Source organism: Pleurodeles waltl, chromosome 3_1 (genome assembly GCF_031143425.1).
Source record: "Pleurodeles waltl isolate 20211129_DDA chromosome 3_1, aPleWal1.hap1.20221129, whole genome shotgun sequence".
In the NCBI taxonomy this organism is placed as follows: domain Eukaryota; kingdom Metazoa; phylum Chordata; class Amphibia; order Caudata; family Salamandridae; genus Pleurodeles; species Pleurodeles waltl.
The window spans coordinates 1,867,121,932-1,867,148,557 of NC_090440.1; the positions used below are offsets into that span (position 1 = coordinate 1,867,121,932).

The following is a 26,626-nucleotide window of genomic DNA, read 5'->3' on the forward strand; positions in this document are numbered from 1 at the left end:
AGAAAAGCATGGCTGCTTTTAGATTAAATAATGAAAAAGAAAAAGAGATGTTTTGCATTTATCAAATTGTCAACGTAAGCATGAATTTAAAACACAAAATCTGCGGTGGCAGTGGGGCCGTTTTGTGTTTTTTCCAGCACTGTACTGCCGCATTGTGTGTGATATAAATGTGACTGCACTGCATTTAATTACGTCAGCACATTCTCTGTGTATCAGCGAACAAAAGAACTGGCATGCCTGTGATGTACAGTAGCAGTGAAAAGAGAAAGCGAGAGAAATACACCCTGCCCTTACTAGACAAAGAAATATCTCTTTCAGCACAGCATGCAGCAGGAATCCGGTGGGTCACTCGGTATATATAGGAGGAGCAGCACTTTACCTTTGGAAGCACTGAGGAAGGCGTGACTCCATAACAGCCACAATGGGAAAGGTAAGCAAACATCTCCATGAATTCAAAGATGGACGTCACTTCCAGCGGCCTTAAATGATTCACACGTTTTTTCTTTGATGGGTTTTTTAGCATCCCGTGCACTGGTACAAAGTCACTGAAAGTGACACAAACCGGCAGATAAAGTGTTTACCATCTAGCACCAACATTTATTAGATGGAAAGTAGTCCTAAAAGTGAAGCAATTTCCGATTCGCAGTGTTTGGCATTACTTTATGACAGGGGTGCTCTAGGTGGGTGGTACATTGGTTAAAAAAGAGCTTACCTCCTTGCGACAGGAGAAATGAAAAACTATCTCTTTGTTAGCACCTAACTTTTTAAAAATTGCATTTTCGATTTTTGTACAGCCCGCATACAATGTATAAAAAGTTTTACAGATAGCCTAAGCATAATATTTTGTTCTGGAAGGTTATCCTTCCAGTAAAAACTGAGCTAAACGTCACACCCACCCTTGCAGAGTGCGTGGTTGAAACTGGTGGTTTTTGAAGACAGCATTTCATTGCTACATGGTTGAAGAACTGTCACCTAATATGTTTGATAAAATTAGGGGCACAAGCCTCTAATTTCATTACAATCTGCTGTCTTTCAAAACATAATGCATTTCAGAGAATTGCAACAGATGCTCAATGGCAAAATGCATTTAAATGAAGAGTGGCACGTACTTTACTGCACGCTGTATTTAACTGAGAATTGTAACTGGGCTCTGTTTTTTTCAATCGATTTCAAAACGTTTTAGAACAGGCTACTGATATATACATCGCTACTAGGTGCTATGATACAAGATCTCTTGCTCCAATGCAGTTACTAATGTCACATTTTATATAGCACATCTCTACCAAGCAAACTGTCAGTGCACAACAAAACAGAAATCTGCACATTGTTAGATAAGAATAGAGATCTGGAACTATTGATAAAAAAGTAAAACAATGAACTTCGAGCTAGCTACAGCCAGCATCAGAAAAGCTTTTGAAGCGCTAAGGATTGGCAGGCACGGAGGGGGATAAGGAAAAAGCAAATACATGGAGAGAATTGATAGAAAATAAAGTTGGAAAGGCGAAGAGAAGGGAAGATAATGGATCTGTAGAGTGAGGACAAGTAGGAGGTCAATAAGGAGTGGGTAAAAAGTCATGGATGAAGCAAGGCGAAAAGAGAAGAGAACTGGAGTGGTATGTTGAGAAGAGTTAAGAAGAAAGAGGAAATAGAAGACAGAGTAGACGGTATAGGTTAGAATTGAACCTGAATAGCTGGTGTTTTATTTTTTGGCCATTCAAGTCCCTTTTTGTAGAACTGACTGTGCATATCAGATGACACCATGGGGCATATTTATCACACTTCCACGCAGTGCAACACAGAAAGATACCTTGCTGCACTTCATGAAAAGGAATGGGCAGGAATGTGCTGTATTTAACATCATTTGGCGTGTTCCTGTCCTCTCCTTGTGCTGGTGCACTTTTGGCTGCCTACTGCCAATGCACCCTTGCACCATGGTGCTATGGTGCCTGCATTGTAAGCAGGGTTGTTTTTGTGCAGGAAGGAACACCTTGCTGCACAAACACAATCCTGAGAGACATTTTCCACTTTCTATGTGTGCTGCAGGATGTGTTACATTTTGACACAATCCCAGTTCTACCACTAATGGTTAATATGGGATTGTGCCAAAGTCAATGGGTGGGAGCTTGGGAACACCCATGCTCCACCCATGGAGCGCATACCTGGGACAGAGTAACACAAGGCAGCGATTTGCACTGCCTTGCATTATTCCAGATTTCTGAAGCATGCAGGACCACGCAAGATGGCCTTGAAGGATTGATATATTTGACTTTAGTGTTGTCACCCTTGCTTCCCCATGCATGGCATAAGGGAGATGCAACAAATAATAAATATGGGTATATGACTGGTGAATACTAATAATCCCACTATACACAGTTTGTGTTGCTGTGATTGCTTGTGTAGTAGGTGTACTCAAACATTGGATGGGCTGCCAATTTTCTAATAACCAATATGTCTTAAAACAGGTTCTTAATCTGTCTGGGGACCCCACAGGGTTCCTGACTAATTAAAAAATGTATATTAAAAAAGAAGCAAAATTGAAAGTTCAAAACTTAAAAAGCTTTCTCTAAATGTGAAGAAATTTGAAATCGAGGCTTAGTGTCCTCAGATTGATTTGTGAGAGCAGTGCCAAATTCATCAACCAGAATGATGTATGGGCAATTGATGTCCTCAGTTGAATTTAGAAAATGCCCAACCGTCCCATTGAAATTAAAATGTTGATGTTTTTATATTTGTGAGTTAAATTAAATATTTCAATATTTGTGTATTTATTTGATGAATAATTGTGTCTGTGTTTTTGTGTGTTGTTTTGACGTGCAAATCATCAAACTTGCTTAGGCCGTAGCCCCTTGCCTCCATTAATGATTCACTAAGTGTTGCCGGATTCCAATTATGATTTAGTAGGGGGGTCCCCGAAAACTAGTTATTATTAAGTGGGATGACAGAACAAAAATGTGATCTAACTTTTGAAGTTGTAAAGAGAATCTAAGGATACGTGTGTGTGTATATATATATATATATACATACATATATATATATATATATATATATATATCAAACCAAGGCCCTTTCAGGGTTAGAGTGACGCATAAATTATGCAAAAAACAAAGGAGAACTCTGGGAAGTTCCCAATTTTAGGTGGAGAGCTGCTCTAGTAAGGAGCACCCTGCAACACCAACAACACTCTACATTTGCTCACCTCAAATGTCTGCTTATCTAGCACAGTGCTATCCTCGACGAGCTAGATAGTGACAAAGTCTTTTGCCATTTGTACAGCAAAATCTTTAAGCATAGGATTGACATAGTGACATCCTCGCCGAGCTGTAAAATGACAAAAGCCTTTTACTACTCCAGGCACAGTATTACAGCTTTGGACTGGTCAAATACCGTCCAAGCCAACCTGGAATGAGTAAAGCAACCCCTGACACGTGTTTCGCTCTCATTAGAGCACTTCAGAGGGGTATAGCTTAAAAACTCATTCCAGGTTGGCTTGGACGGTATTTGACCAGTCCAAAGCTGTAATAAGCTTCGCTAGATAAGCAGACATTTGAGGTGAGCAAATTTAGAGTGTCGTTGGTGTTGCAGGGTGCTCCTTACTAGAGCAGCTCTCCACCTAAAATTGGGAACTTCCCAGAGTAGTTCTCCTTTGTTTTTTGCCATCTATGTGGTTAAATAGGTACATACAAACAAACAAGTATTTGGTACTTGGAAGAGTAATAACTTTTGTTAAAATAAGGAAATTCATCTAAAAATATCTGCTTTAGTTGAAATGCTGCCAAACAGTAAAATTCCATAACGTAACTCATCACACTTTTCATACCCTCCCACGTGACTTCACAAATGTATACATCAAATCCACTGCACATTGCTTTTGCTCTTGCATAGCATTGTGTGAGGAAAGGTTGTTCCCTTCAGTGACATGCTAATTTAGATGGAAGCAGAGGAGCTGGGCAGAGTTCAATGTCTTTAAAAATGTCAGTCGATGCAGAAGTTGAACAAAGACACCCGGTTTTAAAAAGATAATAGTGCTATATGTTGATGTGGAGTCCTCATATGTCTCCTTAAATTCACAGGGCTAGATTTTAAAACTCTGTGTTATTTAAGCCTTGTCTGGACTCCACAAGGAGCTCTAGTAACTGCCTATGATCCTGCAGTACAATAGTAGGAAAGGTAAACAACAGCAGGCTGCTGTGTACTTTCTGATTGGGGGAGAGTGAAAACACTTCTAGCCTTTGGGCAAGTCTGACGGAATTTTCAAGCACCCTGTGGTCCTGGGCACACCAGGAGATGGACGTTGGCAACCGTTTTTAAGGACTCCCAGCTTCCTTGCCATTTCATGCCAAGGGCAGGTTTTGGGGTGGCTGCAGGGGACTATGTAACTCTAGCCCTCACTATAAAAAAAAGAGAAAAGTTAACAAGTACCTCACTGATGCTCCCCCTCCCCAACCAACCTCTATGTGGATTTGCCTCCAAATATAGTATGACGCTTCATCTAACTTGCCTCTCAGAACATTTCTTGTTACAAAGCAAAGCTAATAAACAATGATTGTCTCACAGTGGCTAAATGCTAAATCCCTCTTCATCAATTGTGCCCTCCAAGCAATAAATACACAAAGACTTCTTCCACATGTAATTCCTTCCCACTTCTCAGTCTCCTAATGACAAGCTCTTGCTATGTCATGAAACTAATGTGTAAGGACTTGGGCAAGCCTAGATCTGCCAGCCCAGCGGATACTTCACACTGAGGTCTCTCTGGCCACCAGATCTAACAATCATCAATCAAGAATCATTGTCTTTATGTCCCTCTGTGCCCCGCCATTTTCATTTGCCATCGTGAAGGACTACCAAGTAATACCGAATACACTGGCAAGTAAGGCATATGGCACTCTGATGGTCGGGTCGTATTCCTCGGGTTTTGCCCTACCCGTCCATCCTTGCTTCTCCTATTTCAGAAATTCTTAGTAAATACAACTCTTGCCTCACGTGTTCTCCAGACGCGCTTCTTCTGAACTGAACTGTAGAATACTAATCCAATGGACATATTAACGCATGAAGGCTCCATCTAGTTTTATTCTTATGGTAGGAAAATCCGGAAAATGTACATCTTACATGCTCAGACAGTAAAAAAAAACTTTTCTCCTTTATGGATGACAAATGTTAGACAAATACCCTAAGAGTATCTGTAATCCTAAACACCTTGACATGGGTGTAGATTTCTGACTGCTTGAAATTCACAAGTGTGATTTTGACAAGAGTACATCACAGAACGTTTGCAGGGTATGAGCCGGGTTGGTAGAGGTCTGTGAAAACACACGAATGAAAAACTTGTGTCCTGAAATGCTTAGTTACCAAAAAAAGGTCATAAATTAGAAACTTGGAAACATTTGTGTGAGTAAACCCTTTTGGAGGAAGTGAGTTCTGTGAATTACGACAGACGTTTTGCACTCTTAAGAGTAAGGCTGCACGTGTTTTGTGAGTAATGCTTCGTGCGTATTTTGTTTTGTTTAATGACAGCCATTTACCTGGATATAGGTACATTTCGCTGACGCTCATAAGTCTAATTCTGACTTCCGAAAATTTCTAAAGTTAAATAATTGACCGTTTTCTTTCTAGAAAAAAAGTGTCCTGAGGGACTAAGTAAGTTTTTTTTTTTTGTTTGTCCTTATGTTGAGACTTTGAAATGATGATGTTTGTACACGGCACGGTCTGCACGCCTCAGTTTTAGATAAGTGTGCAAAAATTTCATCTAAAAACATTTATGACATATGGATTAGATGTGCCAACATGGAACTTACTACGTCTCTGAAAAATATGCCCCCCTGCAAGAATGTCGTAAACTATGAGAATGAAGCAGGAGGGTGGGTGTCTTTAGATAATGAAGGCAACATTAGCACAACTTGAACCTGTTGAGAATTCACAAACGTTCCAATTGAATTTTTCTAACATAAATGCACAGTAAAGAGTGCTCCAGAAGTGTGCATTTTGGGAGGGAAAGTGCCATATAATCGAACATAGTTTCAGGTGATAGGGACATTGATTCCTCCATGTGGCCAAAAAAGAAAAGAGAAAACCATCCCTCTAAATGCAGAGGTTGCTGATCGTCCACCTACGGACATTATGCATGTTTACAGCGAGGCAAAAGGGATGTAGACCGTGTAATCTACTTTAACAGCTTTCAAGGTGTACACCAGAAGATTTCAGTTATTCCTCAAAAAAGGGTAAATTAACTCATTGACTAGCTCTAGGCACCAGCTCAGAATGCCCATGTCAGAATTATGGTTGATTTTCATAAGGCACGCAGAGTACATCTCTTTTTCTTTACAATGAGTACCTTTTGCAAGCTGCCAGACAGTGAGAAACAACAATCTGTTTCCCTATATGGCCCTAAGCAAACCTTTTGTACATTAGATATTCATCTCATTTCACCGGAGATCTAGGTAAGTAGTAAAAACATCTGCCATTTCACCTACATCATTTGAGCGATGGCGTCAACGGAGTAACAAAGATGTGTGAATTTTGCAAAATGTTGTTTTAACGAGACATTCTGTCGTATTAATAACAGACCACTACCACATCACGTGTGTGCAAGCCGAGACACAAAATGGCTGGTGTTTTGCACGGCTATTTCATGTCTCGTTTCCCTCCGTTCACCTCAAATACATTGTTCTGGTACTACTGCAGATCTGAAATATGGGACATAATGAGAGTGACACTAGTCCGCGCCCCTGATAAGAGAGCCATGGAATCGTGGATGCATCTTCAAATGCTATGCCTTGGTATCGTCTGTGCTATCGAAGCGTGACCCTATCTAAAAGACTTTTTCACAATCTTGTTTTTATCCCAACAGATCACCTTCTACGAAGACAGAAACTTTCAGGGCCGCTCCTATGAGTGCAGTTCTGACTACTCCGAGCTCAACTCCTATTTCAGCCGTTGCAACTCCATTCGAGTGGAAAATGGCAACTGGATGTTGTATGAGAACGCCAATTACAGGGGAAACCAATTCTATGTGAGGAGAGGGGAGTATCCTGACTTTTCCCAGTGGATGAGCCACAGTGACTCCATCCGGTCATGCCGCATGATTCCACAGGTAGTGTTTGGATTTTGCATTGCTGTGGACTAGCATCAATTACTACAAGAGTACTACCTATGAAATACAATTCTGCTTAATGCTTCCTGATACTCTGTAATATAAGTTGTTTGCCATAGATCAATGGTTGAGGCACTAATATGCCATTAATCATCAGAGCAGCTGGCACTGAGTTGTAGGTGGATGCAGGATTAAATGGCAGGTGCAAATCCAAAATACTGCTGTTAGCCTGTGACTCTGAGTTGGACGTGCCAAAATTAAAGAGGGTCAAGTTCTAGTGGGTGCCGAAAGTAGGCAGTCTTACATTATGGAAAACGCTGCCTTTATACATCCAGGACAGCTCAAGGTTGCATATTTTCCTAACAAAGATCTTGCAAAAAGTCTTACGGCAGACATACTAGTCAATGAATTTCTGTCAAGTTGTAACTGCCAGTCAAGTAGTCTGTTTAATTTACTGTTTGATTGAACTGACTGTTTTGTTTGAGGAGGTTTCATTGGGGTGGTAGCTTAATATTTGGATAGGAAGGATGAGGATGTTGTTTGCACTGTTGTGAGCCCCATTTATCAAGGAGCACACCCGGATAGATCTCTTGAGCCCCAAGAGGAATTATGCTAGACCTATACTGAGATGCATATACATGTTTATATTCACTGAAAAAAGGTTAAAGTGACATTACAGTTAGTTATTGAAATGAGACAAGAAGTGTTAAAAAAAAACTAAAAATGCTGAAATAAGACAGATACAGTTTTGCCCATTAACTGTACTTGTGCCCCCATCATGCACTGCTTAGGACTCCGCACATTACCTTAAAGGCTGCGGTATTCATTGGCAATTTTAAAAATATTCTCTTTTAAATCTAATGAGTCATATAATCGGAAGTGTCATTTAACAGGTCGTGAGTGATCTACTATGTTTCTGAGCTAACTATAAATACTCTGGTATTATTGTGCCAGAGTAATAACAGAAAGCAGCACTTGAGCAGTAATGGTATAGGACATTTAATTGAGCAAAATGTGGGAGCAAACAGAAAACACCAATGAGTTTCAACCTTGCAGTCTTGGTCAGGGTTAGTGAGTGATTTTTTTTCTTTTTTATATTATTATTTTATACACAAGACGAGCACAGTAAATATATCACATAGAAAAAATATAAACATATAGCCAAGATGCCACAATAAATTCATCATCCAAGCAAGATTCAATTATAAATCACATAAATATAGTTTCTAATCAGAGCATGATTCAGTTATTACTCACATAAAAGCATATTCTCAGACCAAAGAAAAAGGAGAGAACAGAAAATCATGGCATACAAAATTCAGTGATATATCTCAAGACTAAAAAAGGATATAGGCCTCCAAGAGAGAAGCTTCAATAAATGTAATTTAATCATGGGGTGTTGTATCTTCTGAGATGAAGCTACTCCATACAATAAGAAAAAAACCCTGCCCACTGTTGCAGAGACCCCAGATCTGTCTCCCCCTCTTCCTACACTTCTTACCCTTCCATATATATAAGCTTCTCTTCAGATTGGCTACTGAGAGTAGTTGTGCTAGCCATTGACCAAATATGGGAGGGGATGTGTTGAGCCAAGCAGCAGCAACACAGATACGGATTACCACCGGAGAGTGAAAAAGAAATTAAGAACCCCCCTCCAAGAGCTCCCCATATCCATATTGCTATGTTCTCCAAGCAACATTGATTGGGGGTCAAGGTAATTTCACGATTGGGTACTAATCGGAGGAATGGGGCCACTTCTAGTTTGAGAGGTTCGAGTGCCCGGAAGAGTCAGAACATATGCTTGAAATCTGCTTCTCTCATTTAGCAGCGTGGACAGACAATTCCTGCGGTACCCCCTACCTAGAAATGTTTGCTGGGGAATGATACAGAAAGAAATTTTTACGTGTTGTTCCTGCAGATAATAAAAAGGTATGACTCAGTGCAAGTGACTGCTAGAAACAGCAATCGCTGACTCCTAGCTTTTTCTGACATTACTCCAAATGTTTCTCTAAGTCATCTAGCATTATCTCGCCCAGATAGCTATACATCTGCCTTAAAGTGCACTCAGAATTATTACATATAAGGTCCATCTTGCTTGTTTGGAGAGGCCAGTCGTGCCCGGGCGTTTTTTATGTAGAAAAGCACGCATCTGGAGGTATTTAAAAAAATCCCTCTTGTCTATACCATATTCAGCCTACAACTCTGCCCTGTCATAAAAATTGAGCTCCCACCTGAAGCAGCTTGAGTAAAAAAAAATTGTAGGCAAAAGCAGAGATCTCCAAATGGGGGAATAATAACTAAATAGGTCATGCTGATCTTTCGTCGAATAAAGGGCCACATCTTAAAGGCAGCCAGTAAAGTCTTGAGTTTTTTTTATAATAGTTGGGTTCAAAAAATTTTAGGAAGCAACTTCTAGCCTTGTCCCCTATCAGCAGCTCATATAGATGGGGGCACCCTGCACAAGCAGACAGCCCCAGATTTAGGCACAGTAAGTGATTTCATATACTGAAGGACCGCTGCCCGGTGATAGAGCCTAAAATTGGGGACTGCTCACCCCCCCCTCTGGCTCTTGAGAGCATTAAAAACTTTAATGCTCTTCTGGGTTTGGTCTAAGATGACATAAAACTACTAGCCAACCCATCCATAATCTTGAACCACATGTGTTAAAAAATAGTGGAATTGCCCTGAAAAAATAGAGGACCTTAGGGAGGAAGAGCATTGCAATCATGTTGAACCTTTCTACAATGGTGCAGGTTTAGTTCAACCACCTGATCAAAGTCAGAAGTGGTAGTAACCCCCTAGATAGACTGTATGATCTATAACCTGTTTATTCACCATTGAATCTCACTGTTCACAATAAGGTGGGTCTTGTTATGGTTCAGAGAGCAACCAGAGAACTCCATGAACTCAACAGCTTCCCTTACCAGCTCCGTTACAGCCCCTTCTGGGTCTGGTGCCACAATAGCAATGTCATACACATATGCAAGAATCTTGGTTTCATGTCCCTGTGTCCTCATAGGACTAATTAGTGTATTAGCTTCAATCCTTCTAAGAAAAGGATCACTATACAGGGCGAACAACAGGGGTGAACAAGGGCACCCCTGTCTTGTTTCTCTTGTTATTTTAATTGGGTCCAATCGCCCACCCCAGATCTGGAGCCTAGACATAGGATTTATATAGACAGCACGGATAGCGTTTACAAACCCCAGCCTTATGATGTTGCCCTTTAGCGCTGCCCAGAGATAATCCTTTTCTGCATCCAATAGGACAAGGACCATGGGATTGTCTGTTAAACGTGCCTTATCAAATAGCAGGATGACACACTCAATATGATCTGTCATCCCCCTCCCACGGATAAACCCATGCTGTATAGGGGAAACTAACTTGCTCACAACCTGACCTACCCTTACAGGTAAAACCTTAGTATAGATCTTCAGATTGATGTTAATCGCTGAGATGGGCGTGTAAGAACTTGGTTCCAAGGGATGTTTCCTTTTCTTTTTTAAACTACGATGTTAGATTGGGCCCAGGATTCTGGTGCTGGACAGCCACTTTGCACCTTTAAGAATAGATTGACAAGAGTGGCCTCAAGAGCTAGGAAGAAAGACTTATAAAATTCTAGAGGTATAATGTCTACCACTACTGCCTTGCACAAGGGCAATGCCTTAAGTGCCTCCCTGATTTGATCCCCTTTGATATGGTAATTAAAAACTTCCCCATCCTCCAAGCTCAACCTAGTACTAGCTTCAGAGTTCAAATATTGTCAGATTTTCTGCTCAATATTAGAAGCCTCCTCCACTTGATACAGCTCCTCGTAAATATCATGAAATACTTCTTGGATTTGAAGAGATGTAGAAAATATCTGCCCCACCCATGACCTCATCTATCTCCTCCTGCCTAGTCCTCAAGGCCAGGAGATGCCCCACCTGCTTGCTATATTTATAGCATTCTTGCCTGTGAGCAAGAAGTTTCTCTGGCTCTTTGTTTTGCAGCCACTTCTTTGATAGAAGATTTGGCAATCTGAGACTGCCACAATAAGCTGTGCTCCTAATGAAGAGAGACTGAGACTTCTGAAGACTTAGGGGGTCATTCTGACCTCCGCGGGCGGCAGAAGCCACCCGCCTGGCGGGAACCGACAGAAGACCGTACCGCGGTCGAAAGACCGCAGCGGTCATTCTGAGTTTCCCGCTGGGCTGGCAGGCGACCGCCAGAAGGCCTCCCGCCAGCCCAGCGGGAAACCCCCTTCCATGAGGATGCCGGCTCCGAATGGAGCCGGCGGAGTGGAAGGGGTGCGACGGGTGCAGTTGCACCCGTCGCGATTTTCAGTGTCTGCTTGGCAGACACTGAAAATCTTGGTGGGGCCCTGTTAGGGGGCCCCTGCAGTGCCCATGCCATGGGCACTGCAGGGGCCCCCAGGGGCCCCACGACACCCGTTACCGCCAGCCAGGTTCTGGCGGTCAAAACCGCCAGAGCCAGGCTGGCGGTAAGGGGGTCGGAATCCCCATGGCGGCGCTGCCTGCAGCGCCGCCATGGAGGATTCCCTTGGGCAGCGGGAAACCGGCGGGACACCGCCGGTTTCCCGTTTCTGACCGCGGCTGTACCGCCGCAGTCAGAATGCCCATGGGAGCACCGCCAGCCTGTTGGCGGTGCTCCCACGGTCGTTGGCCCTGGCAGTCCATGACCGCCAGGGTCAGAATGACCCCCTTAAACTAAAGCTAAGGGGTTCCCCTCATATTCCTGCCTTTAATGCGCCCCTCACAAATCCTATCATTCCCCCAAAACTCCGGAAAACAGATATCTATGCACTTAATATGCCTCTTATTTGAAAGTAACCATCCCAGTCCACTTGGGGGAACGAGTTACCATACCCACAAGGGATATCCCAACTACCAAAGGGTTGTGATCGGAAATGACTCATGGAAATGTTTCAATTGATAGTTCTCTAGTTAGGCTGGTTGAGGGAATGAAATAATTGAGTCAGGCATGAGTCCTGCGGCGGCCGAAAAAAAGTGTATCCTGGGTCCATGACCTTGAGTTGCTGCCAAATATCCATTAACCTGTTCTTACCACGAGGTGTTGGAGGGCCTGAAAAGACTTAGGTTTCTTACTCAGATAAGAAACTCTGGACAGATAGCCCAAACTAATATTCAGATCCCCACACAAAACAATTGGAACAAGCTATAGAGCTAATTCTAGATTCAGGAAGTTGAACATACTTGGATAGTCGGAGTTCGGGCCATACACTGAACATATGGTAACGATGTCTGTGGACAACTCGTATTCTACGATTGCCCACCTACCATACTTATTTGAACTGCTACATTTGACTATACAGATGTTTCTGTGGGCCCAAATTACCACACACCCCGCATAGTAGTTCCTTGTGTAGTGTGTGCAATCAGCATATAACCTAGAAACTCAAGCAGGATTTTCCTCGACCCATCTATATGCATCTCCTGGATACATATCACATCGGCCTGAAGTACCTTTAATGCCTCAGCCAAGTTCCTTCTTTTTCTGTGGTCATTCAACTACACATATTGACTGTGGCGATAAGGATTTTGGCCGTATGTATCATATTATTGTCCGTTTTACTGAATCAACCATAGTCTTAAAAAAAATATAATAATTGGGGTATTAGTTAGGATATCGCCAAAATCATCACTGCCACCCTATTTGCCAAGAGAAGAGACACACGGCTTCCCCTACCTCAAACCCAGCACATTTATCTACAGTGATATGCTCCTCTTATGATTTTACTCCCACTTGTCCACCTCCCTCCCAACATTCCTCCCTTTTCCCCTCCCTACACCCTAAACCCCCTCCAAAATCTAGAAGCAATCAGACCAGAGGCCTGAGTGATAGATCCCATGCCCACTGTCCTCCACAGCCCGAAAACCAACCTTCAAACTACTCAATCAACTCAGTTGTGACAAATATTTAATAATCATTTCAAAATGCTAAATATCAGATGTAAAATATCAGCTACTAACTTTCTTATTCCAAGAAAAAAAAAATGAGAAAAGGGAGAAGGAAGAAAGCGGAGGAAGAAAGAGCAAAGAGCCCCCAATAAAAGAGCACTTAGTGGTTAGCAGCCATCACTTCAAGTTCATTCAGATAGTCTTTGGGCTTGATTTCTGAGGTAAAGACGCAAGGCAAGGCCGGATTCATGAAATATGCCTCTGCACCTTTCTTCTGGCAAAGCTTAATTTGCAGCCTCAAACGCTATCTCTGTTGATTTGGCTTGCTATGATAATATTTGTATGAAATGTTCTCCTTGCCTAGATGCTGGGGATCTTTCTTAGTTCAGTGGTCTAGGAGCCAAATGGCTGAGGTGGCAGAGCCACATCATGTGTTGACCACCATATCATTTTTCCCCTGAAGAGAAGAGACATCCAAAACCAATACTGCAGGAATTCAGTGGAACAAGACAGCCATGGCAAGTCCTCCAGGCATTGCAGGATGGCAACATCTACATTTCCTGCAAAGCGAAGGTCCATCTTCACGAATCAAACAATTATTGTGAACTCCATTCTTGCAGTCGTCCAGAAGGACATTTTTATGTTCAATTCTTTCTTTGTGGTTCAACTAGTCAACATTGTGATGCAATGGAAGCCCAATGTAGATATGCCCCTCAATATTACTTTCACTGGGCTCGGTGGTTTTGTACAATTGTTTTGTGACCAACTGAGCTGGTAGTGTCTCTGGAGTAAAGAAAACACAGTTTCTGACATCCTCATGAGGCAGAGAAACCAAGGGTTAGGGCAAATTGGTATTCACAATTGTCAGATATTTCAGTACCCTCCACCTCTAAAAGAGGGTTTTAAAAAATCCGTTCATCACATCACTTTGCGCAAACAAGGACAAAAGTGCCAATAGTGTTCATTGGTATAATCCGGGCACAGATATAATTATTTGGGTCATAAAGGCCAACAAGGAAAATTATCCTGGCAAGTTAGCAAGCAAAATAATCCCAAGGAACATGGATGCCTGCTTTGCATATTCACACTTAGTTTGTGGCGCATTCAGAAAACAGAAGCAAAGCACAACTAAATTGAAAAAGAGTGAAGAATCATAAAAACACATGAATAATTTTTTTTGTTTAGGAAAGGAAGTACAACAAGTGTCAGGCACAAATTACCATTACAGAGGCATGAGCAATGAGCACACAAATTAGAGAAATGTTATTTACCTAAAGAGAAACCTCTTCAATAGCATAACCAACTCTAATAAATACACATGATTCTGCATTAGTGCTGCCACTTATCTACAAGCCTCAAAAGTTCAGCTAACTATGGGACTTATGTTCAAAGCTACCTTGTGGTTGCAAAGCTCCGATTTGCAAAACCAGAGCCTTTGCGACAGTAAAACGGCTTTTGGGTATGTTCAATAGCTTGTTACTAAATCGAAAAACAGATTAAGTAACAGATGCACCTAAACCTTATATGGAATGGCTTTGCTATCCTCATCTCCACAACAGTGGTGATGCAATAAGCACATTGACACTATTACAGCATTTATGGCAGCTCCTTTGTAATTGTGACATTGTGTATACAGACACACTTCATCTTCTACAACCATATAGCATACATCATCCTAAACATACATTTGGCATGTGACAAGAAACTTTGCTTTCCACATACTTAAAATGCTCCTCTTGTTCCTGTCAGGATTCTCCAGTCATGGATTTCAGTAGAGTTTTGGCATAAATGCAGACACTATGTCCTACCTAGTGAGTTGTGCACACAAGCACACCATACCACACCTCCAAACATTATGCCAATCCCTCATGACTGCCCACAGTCTTCACAGTAAGTAGAGGGAGGTAAGTCCTTGAAGATATGATTGATAACACCCCACCCCACCACAACCCAGCTACCATGTCAGGGCATGATTTACCATCAAGAAGGCATGAGGTGTTCACAGTAACATGTGTACCTTCATCAAGGAGAAAACAGGAGCTAAGACACCCTACTGAAACCAGAGAAGCAGCAGATAGGCCTCCTGCTGCACAACATGGGCATCAACACATGCCTGGCAATTCTGGATAACCACTGAACACCTCTGTCAGTGCCAATGCCACATCTGCTCGGCATTAAGTGGCCATGCTCAATACTGCTCGGCATAGAGTGACCATGCTCAATACTTTGAAACCAACCTTTCCTGTGGTTGCCACTAAGCAGGGGATGACCGCACTGTTCAGAGGATGTGTCATTGACACATACATACGTAAGTTCAACACAAACACTTAATTCCTCTGCACTCACTAAAGGAAGCTTATCTTGATCTATTAAATCATCTCAAGGGGTATGCCACCTTCTGAACCTCTATCACACATTTGTGAGCAACATGCTGTTAACAGAAAGCAACAAGCACTTACTCAAACACTGCCAGCACTGTCTACTGGGACTTGTATGTTTCCCAGCTCTCTTTCTTATACTGACAATCTCCTTTCTATCATGCTCTGTACTTGTCAGGGTCACCTTTGTGATTGTATAGGCTCCCTGGTGGGTTGGAGTGCTCAGTTTATTTAGGATCTATTAGATAGTGATTCAGATATACAGGATCAGACCCTGCCATTAAATCACTCAGTAGGGGTCTGCACACCTTCTGTTTCATTGTGTACTTTACTATCTTCTCCATGGCAATGTTGCTTTTGGGTAATGTAGCATCTTAGCCTTCTGTTGTGCAGTCAATCTAACATTTACTCTGCATTACAGCACAAAGTTGCAATTAGGGGATGTGTTGGCACAGGCTTGCACATACAATATAGTTCTCTTGACCTATGATAGTTATCAAATGACTGCATGATGTATTCCATTTATGTGTGTCATGCCCTTTAGTTAATTTGTGGTTTCAGATGTGGGTGTGTGACAATGGGGTAGTGGTTAGCTTGGGCTCACACGTGGCCTCCTTTAAGAGCTGTGGATCCTGGTATGATCTCACCTTGGAAGACTTTATCTTCTTTGAAAAGGGCCAGTGTTTAAAAAGTGTCATAGTTCTGTCACTCTATTAGCATTGTGCTTTGTGTACTATGTTTGTGGTATAGAGTTTCAGTTGTTTGCAGGAGTGTCACATTTCAGTCAAAATATCTCTAGGATGTTAGGCAGCTATTTAACTATTATAAATTGTATGTGTTGTGAATTGTGTTTCAAAGGAAACGTTATAAAAGTGTTTGTGCAGTATTTACCATATATATGTCATGTGAATAGTTTTAGCTCATATAACTGGACCGCAGAGGTCATCCACTCTGGAGCTTTATCCCACTTATTTAGTTCTGGAACTTGGGGCCTGATTTAGAGTTTGATGGATGGGATACTCTTTAGGAAACATACAGATGTCCTGTCCACATTGTACATTCTATCCTGTGGCACATGTAATATGGCTAATGGGGTAGCCATATGGAAATGCATTCTAGAAATCAACTATGTAAGATATTCTGTAATAGCCTTCCATACAGCTATAGAATCTTAACTTTTAGAATAGATAGTTCATGTGGGAAGAACGAGCAGTAAACAACTTCCTCCAGGGCCTAAATAAAGCATTACACTGTAAACTTACTAATGAATCATTCTTTACAAATTTGGCAATGTGTACATACAGCCCTGTCAAGAAACCCCTGCCACTATCATTGTTTTCCATCAGTTCCTCTTCCCAAAGACGGCATCTTTATTGTTGACAAGTAAGGACCTGCACCATGGTCAATTTTGTGCAGTGTAAGCTGCAGGTCCCTGTTGAGTCAAGTTGTGAGAGCCAAGTATTTACCATCTGCTGAGACTGGCTCGATGTGTTGAGTCTTTGCACTTTAGATGCCGGAACATGTACCAACTGTTACAAAGGTGAGCTGTTAATGTGGTTTGGGCCACATAGACAGAGGGCTCCTCACAGTTTAGCTTCAATGTTCACACTAGGAGCCCCAGTGTAGGACGTGCTGATCAATGATCAAGCTCAGTTTTGTTTCCCAAAAAGAGGTCCTGCTGTGCATGAAGAAGTGTCTGAGAGTGCCATTGCTAAACATGCACCCGAGGCAGTCATAATCTCTCGTGCTATACACCACAATGATGATATGATGTTTGATGATGGTAGTGCCAAGGTCACATTGTGTGAACCACAGTGGTGGCCATGTTTGAATGCTCATACTAGAATGTTTTGGCTGTATATACAATCACCAACCAACTAGACTTAGAGCACCAATATTATTTATGCAGGTATAATGTATTTATCAATATTTCTTCAGTGTTTCTTCCACATTTGTCAACAATTATCCAGTACTTAGATTTAATCACAAATACTGTTTGGTTTACAAGTATTTTAAATGGTATTTCTTCAGAGTTTTAGCTGCGTTTCATCAGATATTAACCATGACCTACAATTACTCAAAGCCTTTCTTTATTTTTGTGTCAGTCCTACAAACCAGATTACACAGCCACCCAGTCATATTGCTCAAGTAGCACTATAGAGCTTTCACCATTTGTGCTTGACAAACAATTACCTTAACACCTTCTCATCCATTCTTAGCCATTACTGTTGATCATCCAATAAAATGACAGGAATAGAAGGAATATTTTATGAATTATCTTGACACATTTATGAGAAATTCACACCTAAGAAGAATATGAAAAACTCCTGTAATTTCTACAGGCGCACAATGTCTCTAAGTTTATGATAAAAGGTGAACAGAAAGTTAGACATCTAGTAGATGGGAAACCTTTTTCTCAGTGCACTGGTGGACTGAGACAATTACTATCCACAGGGTATGTGCATAGCTATAGACAATCGTCATTTCTGTCATAAAAAACACAAAATTCAGAATCTATTGAGGATTATGTTTCCTCCCTGGAAAAAAGTTATAAAATGTAGATTTGGAAATCTCTACAAGTAATTTATAGGGACCAAATCGCTATGCATCCAAACAATGAAGGGGTGCAGAAACATTATCATGCACAATTACATGTTATTGCTGTTATTTATAAAGCAACATGTTTTTACTAAATATGTTAAAGCTGCTACAGGAAATATTATAATTTCAAAAGATATGGTAAGCAGGGTAAAAGGTAGCAAAAAGCAGAGAGCTAAATGTCTTTATCTAGCGGGCATACTGAATACATAAAGGAAGATGGGAATAGGATCAAACTTAAAGAAGCTTACAATAACTGGAAAAGTCAAAGAAAATGTTATCATTGTGATAGCCCAGAACACGTTGCATATAGTAAAAATTGCATGACCATGAATCAAAGGTGTAATTTACGTGGCCTAAAAGGTCATTTTGCAAATTGATCCAGAAAGAGGAATCATATTAATAGAGTCAAACTTGTTACTCAAAAAAAATGTTTGTGTTATTAGTGTTGGGAAAATGTATGAACAAATATGTGGCATTAATAAGGATTCTCATAAATACATAGAATGTGAGATTGAGTTATTAGGGTAGAGTTACTCATAGTCACTGATTCTGTTACTTCGTACATTATAAGAAGAATGTTTAAAATGAAAAATGTGAAGAGGTGTTGGATCAAAAACTCCTTCCCTCAGATAATACACCAGACTGTTTCATTGGGAACCCATACTATTATTAGGGTATGGGACTATCACGTTTGATTTCAAAGATGGAGAATCAGCAGATAAATTGTATGTTGCTAAAGAAGGGCCATCTGTCTTAGGTTGGGTACACCCAAAGATCCTTTGGTATCCTTTGTGATCCTAATAGCCCTGAGCAAATTTCTAGTGGTCAAACAGAGTGTGAATGCTGTACTTACACCTTTAGGGAAATGTCCCGATATATTCTCTGATTAAATTGGAATATTTAAAAGGGTTGCTCATAAAAATGTGTGAAAATGGGTGCCATATCTATAGTACACAATGAGGAATTCGCCTATGATTGTAAGTGGAAAATGTTATTCTAGAAATACGAAGACTGTTGAATTCTCAAACTATTGAAGCTGCGGAACGGTTAACTCTTTTACTCATAACCAAATGAGAGAATGGCAGAAGTTGCCTATACATTGATCCAAAACATCAAAATAACACTGTGGTGGTAATATTTCCATTGCCAAAAAATTAACACAATGCTGTCAACCACTAAAGGAAAACAATGTTTTAATTGTCTATTGATTTACCCGACTGTTTACCACCAGGTGCGCTTACACCTGAATAACAAAGAGTAAACAGGGTTTAGAACACCTATAGGCTTCCAGTATTTCTACATGCCATTTGGGTTAGCCTCTGCCCCTGCATTGTTCTAGTGTTTAATGCACGAGCTTGTCAATAATACTAGAGGAATAAAGTTTTTTCAGGATGATATTTTAGTGAGGGTACAAGCAAAGGTCAGCTTGATAAGCAGTTAGAGGGTGTTTTAAAAGTAGTGGAAAGGCATGGTTTAACTTCTTAGTATGCTTAGTGTAAACTTGCTGTTCAAACACTGAATTACTTGGAGCATTACTTGAATAAGTAGGGTATTCAACCTAAGTAATAATTGTTAAAAGCCTTTCTCTAGCAAAGATGAGTTGAGACCTTTGTTTGAGTCCAATCAAATTTAATGCAAAATGTGTTTATAATATATCAGACAAAACATATTCTATGTGTCAATTGTCAAAGGACAGGACCAAATTTCAATGGACAGAATATTGTCAAGAAGACTTTGTCAAAGTAAAATTGGACATTTAAAATGCAAAACCACTAGGAGGTTTTGACCTCACAGCAAAGTGCATTGTTACAACTGATGCAAGTTGTGAAAGGTTGGGTGCTGTTCTATCACAAAAAAATCCAATGAAAAAGAAGAAACATAACTTTCACCCCAAGAGCACTAGCCCCTATAGAAGAAAAATATTTGGAGTTCAAAAAAGAAACCCTAGCTGTGGTATGGCGTCTTGAACTTTTCAGACAATTTGTATGAAGTTCAGAAGTATTGATTAGATGTGATCATAAACTCCGGGACAAAACATTTAACCGCGGAGGAGTCATTCTTAGCTACTCCCAAATAGGTAGATTCTCATTAAGACTTTAGGGTTTTAATTATAAAGTTGAAGACATTCCTAGAGTCAAGACCAAAGTAGTTGATTGCTTAAGCAGACTCCCACTTCCATTAGTAGAAGTTTCCTGTGATAGCTGGGAATCTTACAGTATAGCTTGGTTGGGTAATGAGAATGAAGGATTCATAGCTATTGAGAATGAAATACGGGTTCACAGTGAATTCAGGCCAGGGCCGTAGGCAGTGAAAGCTGCTGTTTCAGTCCTTGTTTGTGCACCAGCGTGCAGAAACAACAGCAACAAAACAAAGAAAGAGACAAGGATTTACCTGGGTCTTCCCTGGAGTCCTCCTTTCCTCATCGTCCAGCGATGACGAATCTGCTCCAGAGGCCGCCTCCCTCCTCTGCTCCGGTGCACGCTACAGCCCAGTTAGGGGCTGCACATTGCAAGCACAGACTCTCTGCGCTTGTGCTGTGCAGTCCATACTGGGCTGCAGCGTGCACCAGTTGAGCTTGTCTCTGCTGGCAGGGCTAGCAGAGTTTTTTAGATAACTCTGCACTCCAAGCGAAGCATGGCGTTCCAAAAACTCTGTTAGCTCCGCCAGCAGAGCAGAACTCCCCACTCACCCCTAATTAGATGTTCCTAGATAGGCCATCTCAGGTAGGATGCAGCGGTGGAGCTGGGCACTGACCCACTTACACATCAATAGGCTAAGCCCTGCTCTCACACAAAGAATTTCACACTAGTTCATTGTAAATGTAGCCAGGTTGGAACCAGGGCAGTTGGACAGGAAATTCGAAGCAACTTGAAAGAGGAGCTTCTAGAAGCTTATCCCACTTCAATGAAGGCACCAGGAATAAAAAGAGGACTCTCAACGCACTCTTCAGTTCACTCCTGGACCTGCGGGAGGACTCTCAGAGGGCTTACTAATAATGTGGCCTGCTGAGTACTTCAGAAGGACTTCTTTGCTGCACCAATGAGGACCACTCTGGTGCATGAAGCCTGGTCTGAGCCCCAGAGGTCTGCCCTGTTGCTTGAGCCCTGTTCTCCTTTAGCCCAGGGCTTTTAGAAGTGACAAGAGGCTTGTTGGCTGGCCTCCTGCTCAGAGCCTCAGACACCGAAAAGGCTCCAAACATCTTTAACCTGCGTAAGTGAGCCCTGACCCTCCATGTGGTGCCTCTCTAGTCTTGGACCCTTAGAAGTGGTGCTAACGGTACCCAGATAGCCAAATTCCAAGATTTGGGACATAGATAATTTTTGGCTAAAAACTGCCCTGCAAACTGAGGGCAGACCAGTACTTTCCTGCTCGTCTAACTGCCCAAAGTGCATTTTCAGTTGGCCTGACTTCATGGCAGCTTCCACTTAGTTCTTCTACGCAGAGGCAAATCCTGTTCAGTGACTCTTCGCAGAAGGGGTATCGAGCCTTGTGGAACCCTCATTGGTATTAGCCTGCAGCCTTGTCCTGCTGGAGATTTTCAACTTCCAAAAAAAGAGAGACTAAGTCCAAGTATAGAAATCTTGACTGCAACTTATCCAGCGGCTCACCCACGATGCCTGCTTCTCAGACATCGGCGGCTGCCTCCACCACTGAACATTACTTTCTCAGGCAACTATTTACAGAGTTTCCTCTAAGTCCAAAGATACGGCAAGACTGAGCCCAATCCATCTGCGAGAAATTGACACAGCCTTAAAGACCTGCCTGAGAGGCTTTGCAAAGTTTATGAAAGTGGTGACAGAATTGCTGTGCTCCCAGTAACCGCTAAGGGTGTCTTGCGAGGTCAGAACCCTCACAAGAACTGTCCACCAAGCCATGACTTCAGCCCCGCAACACTTGTTTTTAAAGTCGATTTTCACTGAATGTTTTATTATGTCAACACTTATCTTTATTACAGTAGCTGTTATTAGTAGATGAAGCTTTTTATTTTGTACTGATTTTAAATAATGTCTGCAATCTGCACTCTGATCTTTAGGCACTAGTTCTCACTATAACCTTTAAAAATTCATAACTCAGTTCAACTGATTGGACTTTTGCCATTTTGGAGTAAAAAATGTATTAGATGGTACTTTATTTTTCTAAATTGGTGTGGGATTTTTCTATTGTGTGCTGCATAAATACTTTACACATTGCCTCTTAGTTAAGCCTAACTGCTTTTGTATCAAGCTACTAAAAGTTTAAGTACAGGTTAAGTTAGTTATTTTTTTGTGATTCACTTTGAGGAGATTTATGCCTGTTGCTTGAGTAGGGTTTGTAGGGTTTCACCCCCATAACCAACATCCCAATTTCTTGCAACTCTCATCAGCCTTTGGACTGATTACACAATAATTCACATTGTGGTTGAAACAGTCCTTAGTAAATGTAAAAGACAAAAGAACAGACTATGAGGTGGACAGAGAAAACTGATTGTGTACTGCAAATGATTTGTGCAACCTCAGAATGGATCCTCATGACTCTTGCATTTGTTTATTACTATTTAGGAAACACTGCAAATATGTTTTTTAATGTTATCATAGGACAAATATTGATTTACATTAGAGGCAAAAATATTTCTGGTTTGTTTTAAGAAATGATACAAAGAAATTATCTGCTTGTTTTGCTGCCTGCTTTTATAATAGGGACTATATCTACCATAACATTTGTTGATTCCATAGTCTGCATAAGTGATTGAGATACAAAGGTCATACTATGAGGAGGATGAGTAAATACTATTTATAAATTGCTCCTACACCCAATAAAAGCGTTTCTGGCACTGGGTTGAAATCCTAGGTTCCACAGGGATTAGTGATAAATGGTAATGCTCAAAATATAATAAAACTGGAAGAGTACTCCAATGTTTAGCAGCATGCCAGAAAATGGTGTGCCAACAACCTGTCTATGATGGATTTTTGGAAGAAAGAGAAGTTCGAAGGAGTCTGACCTCAAGGCTCTGGAAGAGGAATAAGAAATCCAGTGTAGGTCAATGAGATGATGGATAATGGATGATCAAGCTAGGAACCCTTGTAGAAGGCTTGCTGCCATGTTTGTCATATTTCAGTGAATGAACGAGACAGCCAAGAAGATCTAAGTACAGCAAATAATCTATACAAGAGAAAATTATGGCTTGGATCATCAATTTTCTGCCGTTTATTGGATCAAGAAGCAGAAGGATGACAATTTGTTAAGTGGTGTAAATAGGTGGCATGTTGGAACTACCCCACAATAGTATTGCTAATGCCACTGAGGGACTGAACTAAAGATGGAAAGCCATAGCAGGACTTGGAAGGAGAAAGCATGGGAAAGGGGAGGAAATGGGCAATATGTTAAATAAGGAAGGTAAGAGGACAGCAAAGAACTAGGAAATCTAGGGAGTCAAACAGGGAAATAATACAACAAAGTGAAGAAACTGAACAATTCAGATACAGCTGTGAGATGTTACTGGCCACAACAATTGATGTTGCCAGACAGGGTAGCTCTGCATAGGGTGGCTGTAAATACCTTGTCTGCCCTTATGGTTCTGGAAGCTTGCTTGTCTTATAGTGACTTTGGCTGCACACCTGACTTCAGGAGCTGTAGTTCTTCTGGTACTCTTCTATCTCTTCTATTGCCTTGTGAGGTACCTCCTCCATGTTCCCAGCATTCTAGGCCTTTTGTGTCCTAATTTGTTTTGTGAGCTGAAAATTGTTGTTTCACTGTATTAATTCCAGATTCTTTTAATGGTATATTGCAGCATCTAACTTCTTTGGATACAAGGGAGGCAATTAGGAGTAGAGGTACTATTGCTGTGGCTTAAGAGAGGCAATGTGGTTTATCTTTATTAATATCCACATCTGTTACATTTCTGTTTTGGAATTTATCTCAGAATTAGCACAAAAGAAGTTAGGGAGTATTCCACCTGCATCTTCTTCTTAATTACTTGTAGACCATGCAGTAGGCAGTGCAAATCTTTATCACTATCTAGTTTTCTCATTATTAGCCTGTGCTACAGGGGCACACATCTTAATTTTGCTACTTTTCTTATCCAAACTGCAAAGCAAGAGCATGTAGGAACCATGAGCTTAATTTCTGCACAAAACAAGTAAAGTTGTTCAACATTATAGTATTTAAAATAGGTGTGCACTGTCATAATAAAAACATAGTAAAAACTTTACCTGTACACTGTACTTCTCCAGTATCAATACCTTTCATAGATTCACATGATTGAAACCTCCCTGTCGACATGGTGGGAACCCCACAGTAAAAGTAATAAAAGCAGTTCTAACACAAAAGCACTAGGAATTACATTGCAAACAATGAACATTGGTAGCCAATTCACATTGTTTTAATGCATCCAAACTTCAATCAATCAGAGTAGAGCCCTTGAAGCACACATCCCCTGCATAGCCACCATACCTCAGATTTCTTACCGCATGCCATGTGTTAGGGAGTTTGCCTGAGGTCTGCTCAGTCACAGTGTTACTCTTGTCAACATTTGACCTGTCAACCTTCCAAGCTAGTCTTTGACCTTCAAACAAATTCTGAGGTACAGTCTTTTGGGATTGTTTCCAGCATGTCAGAGGGATCTAAAAAATGGCTTTTTAGGCCTTGTGAAGCCAAGACTTTTTCTGAGGACCCCTAAAAGGAATACCTTTATTGCCAGTACCCTCACCACAAGCCAAAGGACTGAAAACATTGTCTGACTTTGTCAGCTAAAACCCTAAAAGACTGTGATGTCTTCTCTGGCATCAAAAGAAAAGAGTTCACTCTGATTCTGACTCTGAAAGTGAGAAAAAGAGCCAACCTCATCTGTTAAGGACTCCAAAAGGGTGAAATCCCAAAGCAGGGATACCAGTTCTGAGAGCGATGGGAGTAAGGGACCTGCTGAGCCTGCTCCTTCTCACAGAAAGGCTCCTTCTTCCCCTTAATTGGTTCCTGTAACACCTTTTAAGGAACCTCAATGAAGAAAATCCATTGGTCGATGTATCCGTCATCGAAGATCATCCCCCCAATGACTGATTCAACGCTGGGGCATCGTTGTCAGAGCAGGCAGTCCCTCTCATGCTGGTGACTACAACAGCAGTGGTGACCCTGACAACAAGAACGGCAACGACAGCATCTTTGTCATTGGTGAAGCCATTGACAACTTTACCTGCATCATCATCGATGGCAAGAATATCAACAGCACCACCGTCAATGCCCTCACTCCTATCGACAAGGCTTTCATCAAAGCCATCGTCGTCTCATGATGTTCGTGCCCTCCTGCACTATATTTCTGCAGTGAATGCAACATAAATACACAAAAAAAAGTGTAATGGGGTAACTTAAGAATTTTGCCTTGCAAGAATAATGCCCAGAATAATCCCAAATTCTCGAAATTACCTGAATTATGACAGTGTTATCGCAATTTCACCCAGGCCTTACCCCGACTTTGATCGATAAAGGGCGTATTGGTGAAATGGTTGATAATGACCAGAGGTATTGAAACCACTCGGTTGTTACAACAGAACACTTCATTTTACAGACTCACTAAAGTTAACATGTATTCAGTGTCCTCTTTCATACAATGACTCGCATGATTTTATTCTCAGGTGATTTGTGAATTCTGATAACACATTTGTAACATAAAATTACATTCTATATAACAAAACAAACATTTTCATTCTCTGCTGTTTTTTGTCTTCCCCTTTTGTCAGTACCGTGGTTCGTTCCGAATTCGAGTCTACGAAAGAGAAGAGTTTCGAGGTCAGATGATGGAGTTCACTGAGGATTGCCCAAATGTCTACGAAGAGTTCAACTACAATGACATCCACTCCTGTAATGTCCTTGAGGGCCACTGGATCTTCTATGCAGAACCCAGCTACAGGGGGCTTCAGTACTACCTGAGACCTGGTGAATACAGGAGGTTCACTGACTGGGGTGCAGCAAACGCCAGGGTTGGTTCCTTCAGACGTGTCCAAGAACTTTATTAAAGTGTATGTCTCCGTGAATCTGTGACATGTTTCCTCCAAAATGAATAAAGTCTTTCAGATACTGTTTCGCTGTTTTCTGTTTTGCGGCCAGTGGTTTCTTTGAATGTTGATTTATTGAGGGATAGTTGTTGCAAAGTACCTGACACCTTTTGCTGTTAGTGAAAAAGTGGGTTGTTTCTAACTTTATGCAGTGGCCACTAAACTGGACTCATCGTATCACACTAGTTGCTTCAGATCTTCTGCAAACCATGTAGCCATCTCTGCCCATCCAACCAATCCTCTTTAGCTACATAGAGCGTCAACGTTGGACAACCCGTCTTGCACAGTACCGACATCACGATAATAAGCTCTGCTACGATACTGCACGTGCAGGTGTATTCCTGTCACAGAAAAATTAAGAAATAAAAAAAGAAAACATGTCTCAATGCTGAGACGTGGTCGAGGACGTGTAGCAAAGATACATAAAATGTAATTCAAGGAGTGAAAAAATATTCTGATCCCAATAAAGTTAAAAAACTACACACATAAGAAAACAATATCCTTTAGCTCAATGTAGCATCTCTTAGTATAATTGTGATACATCCCTTTTCTATATGAGCTTTAGACTGTGCTGAGTTTGAGTGCACGGTGTTGGGGATGTTCCTAGATTCTTTA

At 41.2% G+C, this 26,626-nt stretch overlaps 1 protein-coding gene across 1 annotated transcript; it reads left to right on the forward strand.

Moving 5' to 3' along the window:
• The first annotated feature begins 323 nt into the window (after nt 1–323).
• On the forward strand, nt 324–26,036 carry LOC138283444 (gamma-crystallin-1-like). The gene is made up of 3 exons (XM_069221396.1): nt 324–430; nt 6,845–7,087; nt 25,697–26,036. The coding sequence occupies exons 1-3, from the start codon at nt 422–424 to the stop codon at nt 25,970–25,972; spliced, it is 528 nt and encodes a 175-aa protein (XP_069077497.1). The 5' UTR covers nt 324–421; the 3' UTR covers nt 25,973–26,036.
• The last annotated feature ends 590 nt before the right edge of the window (nt 26,037–26,626 follow it).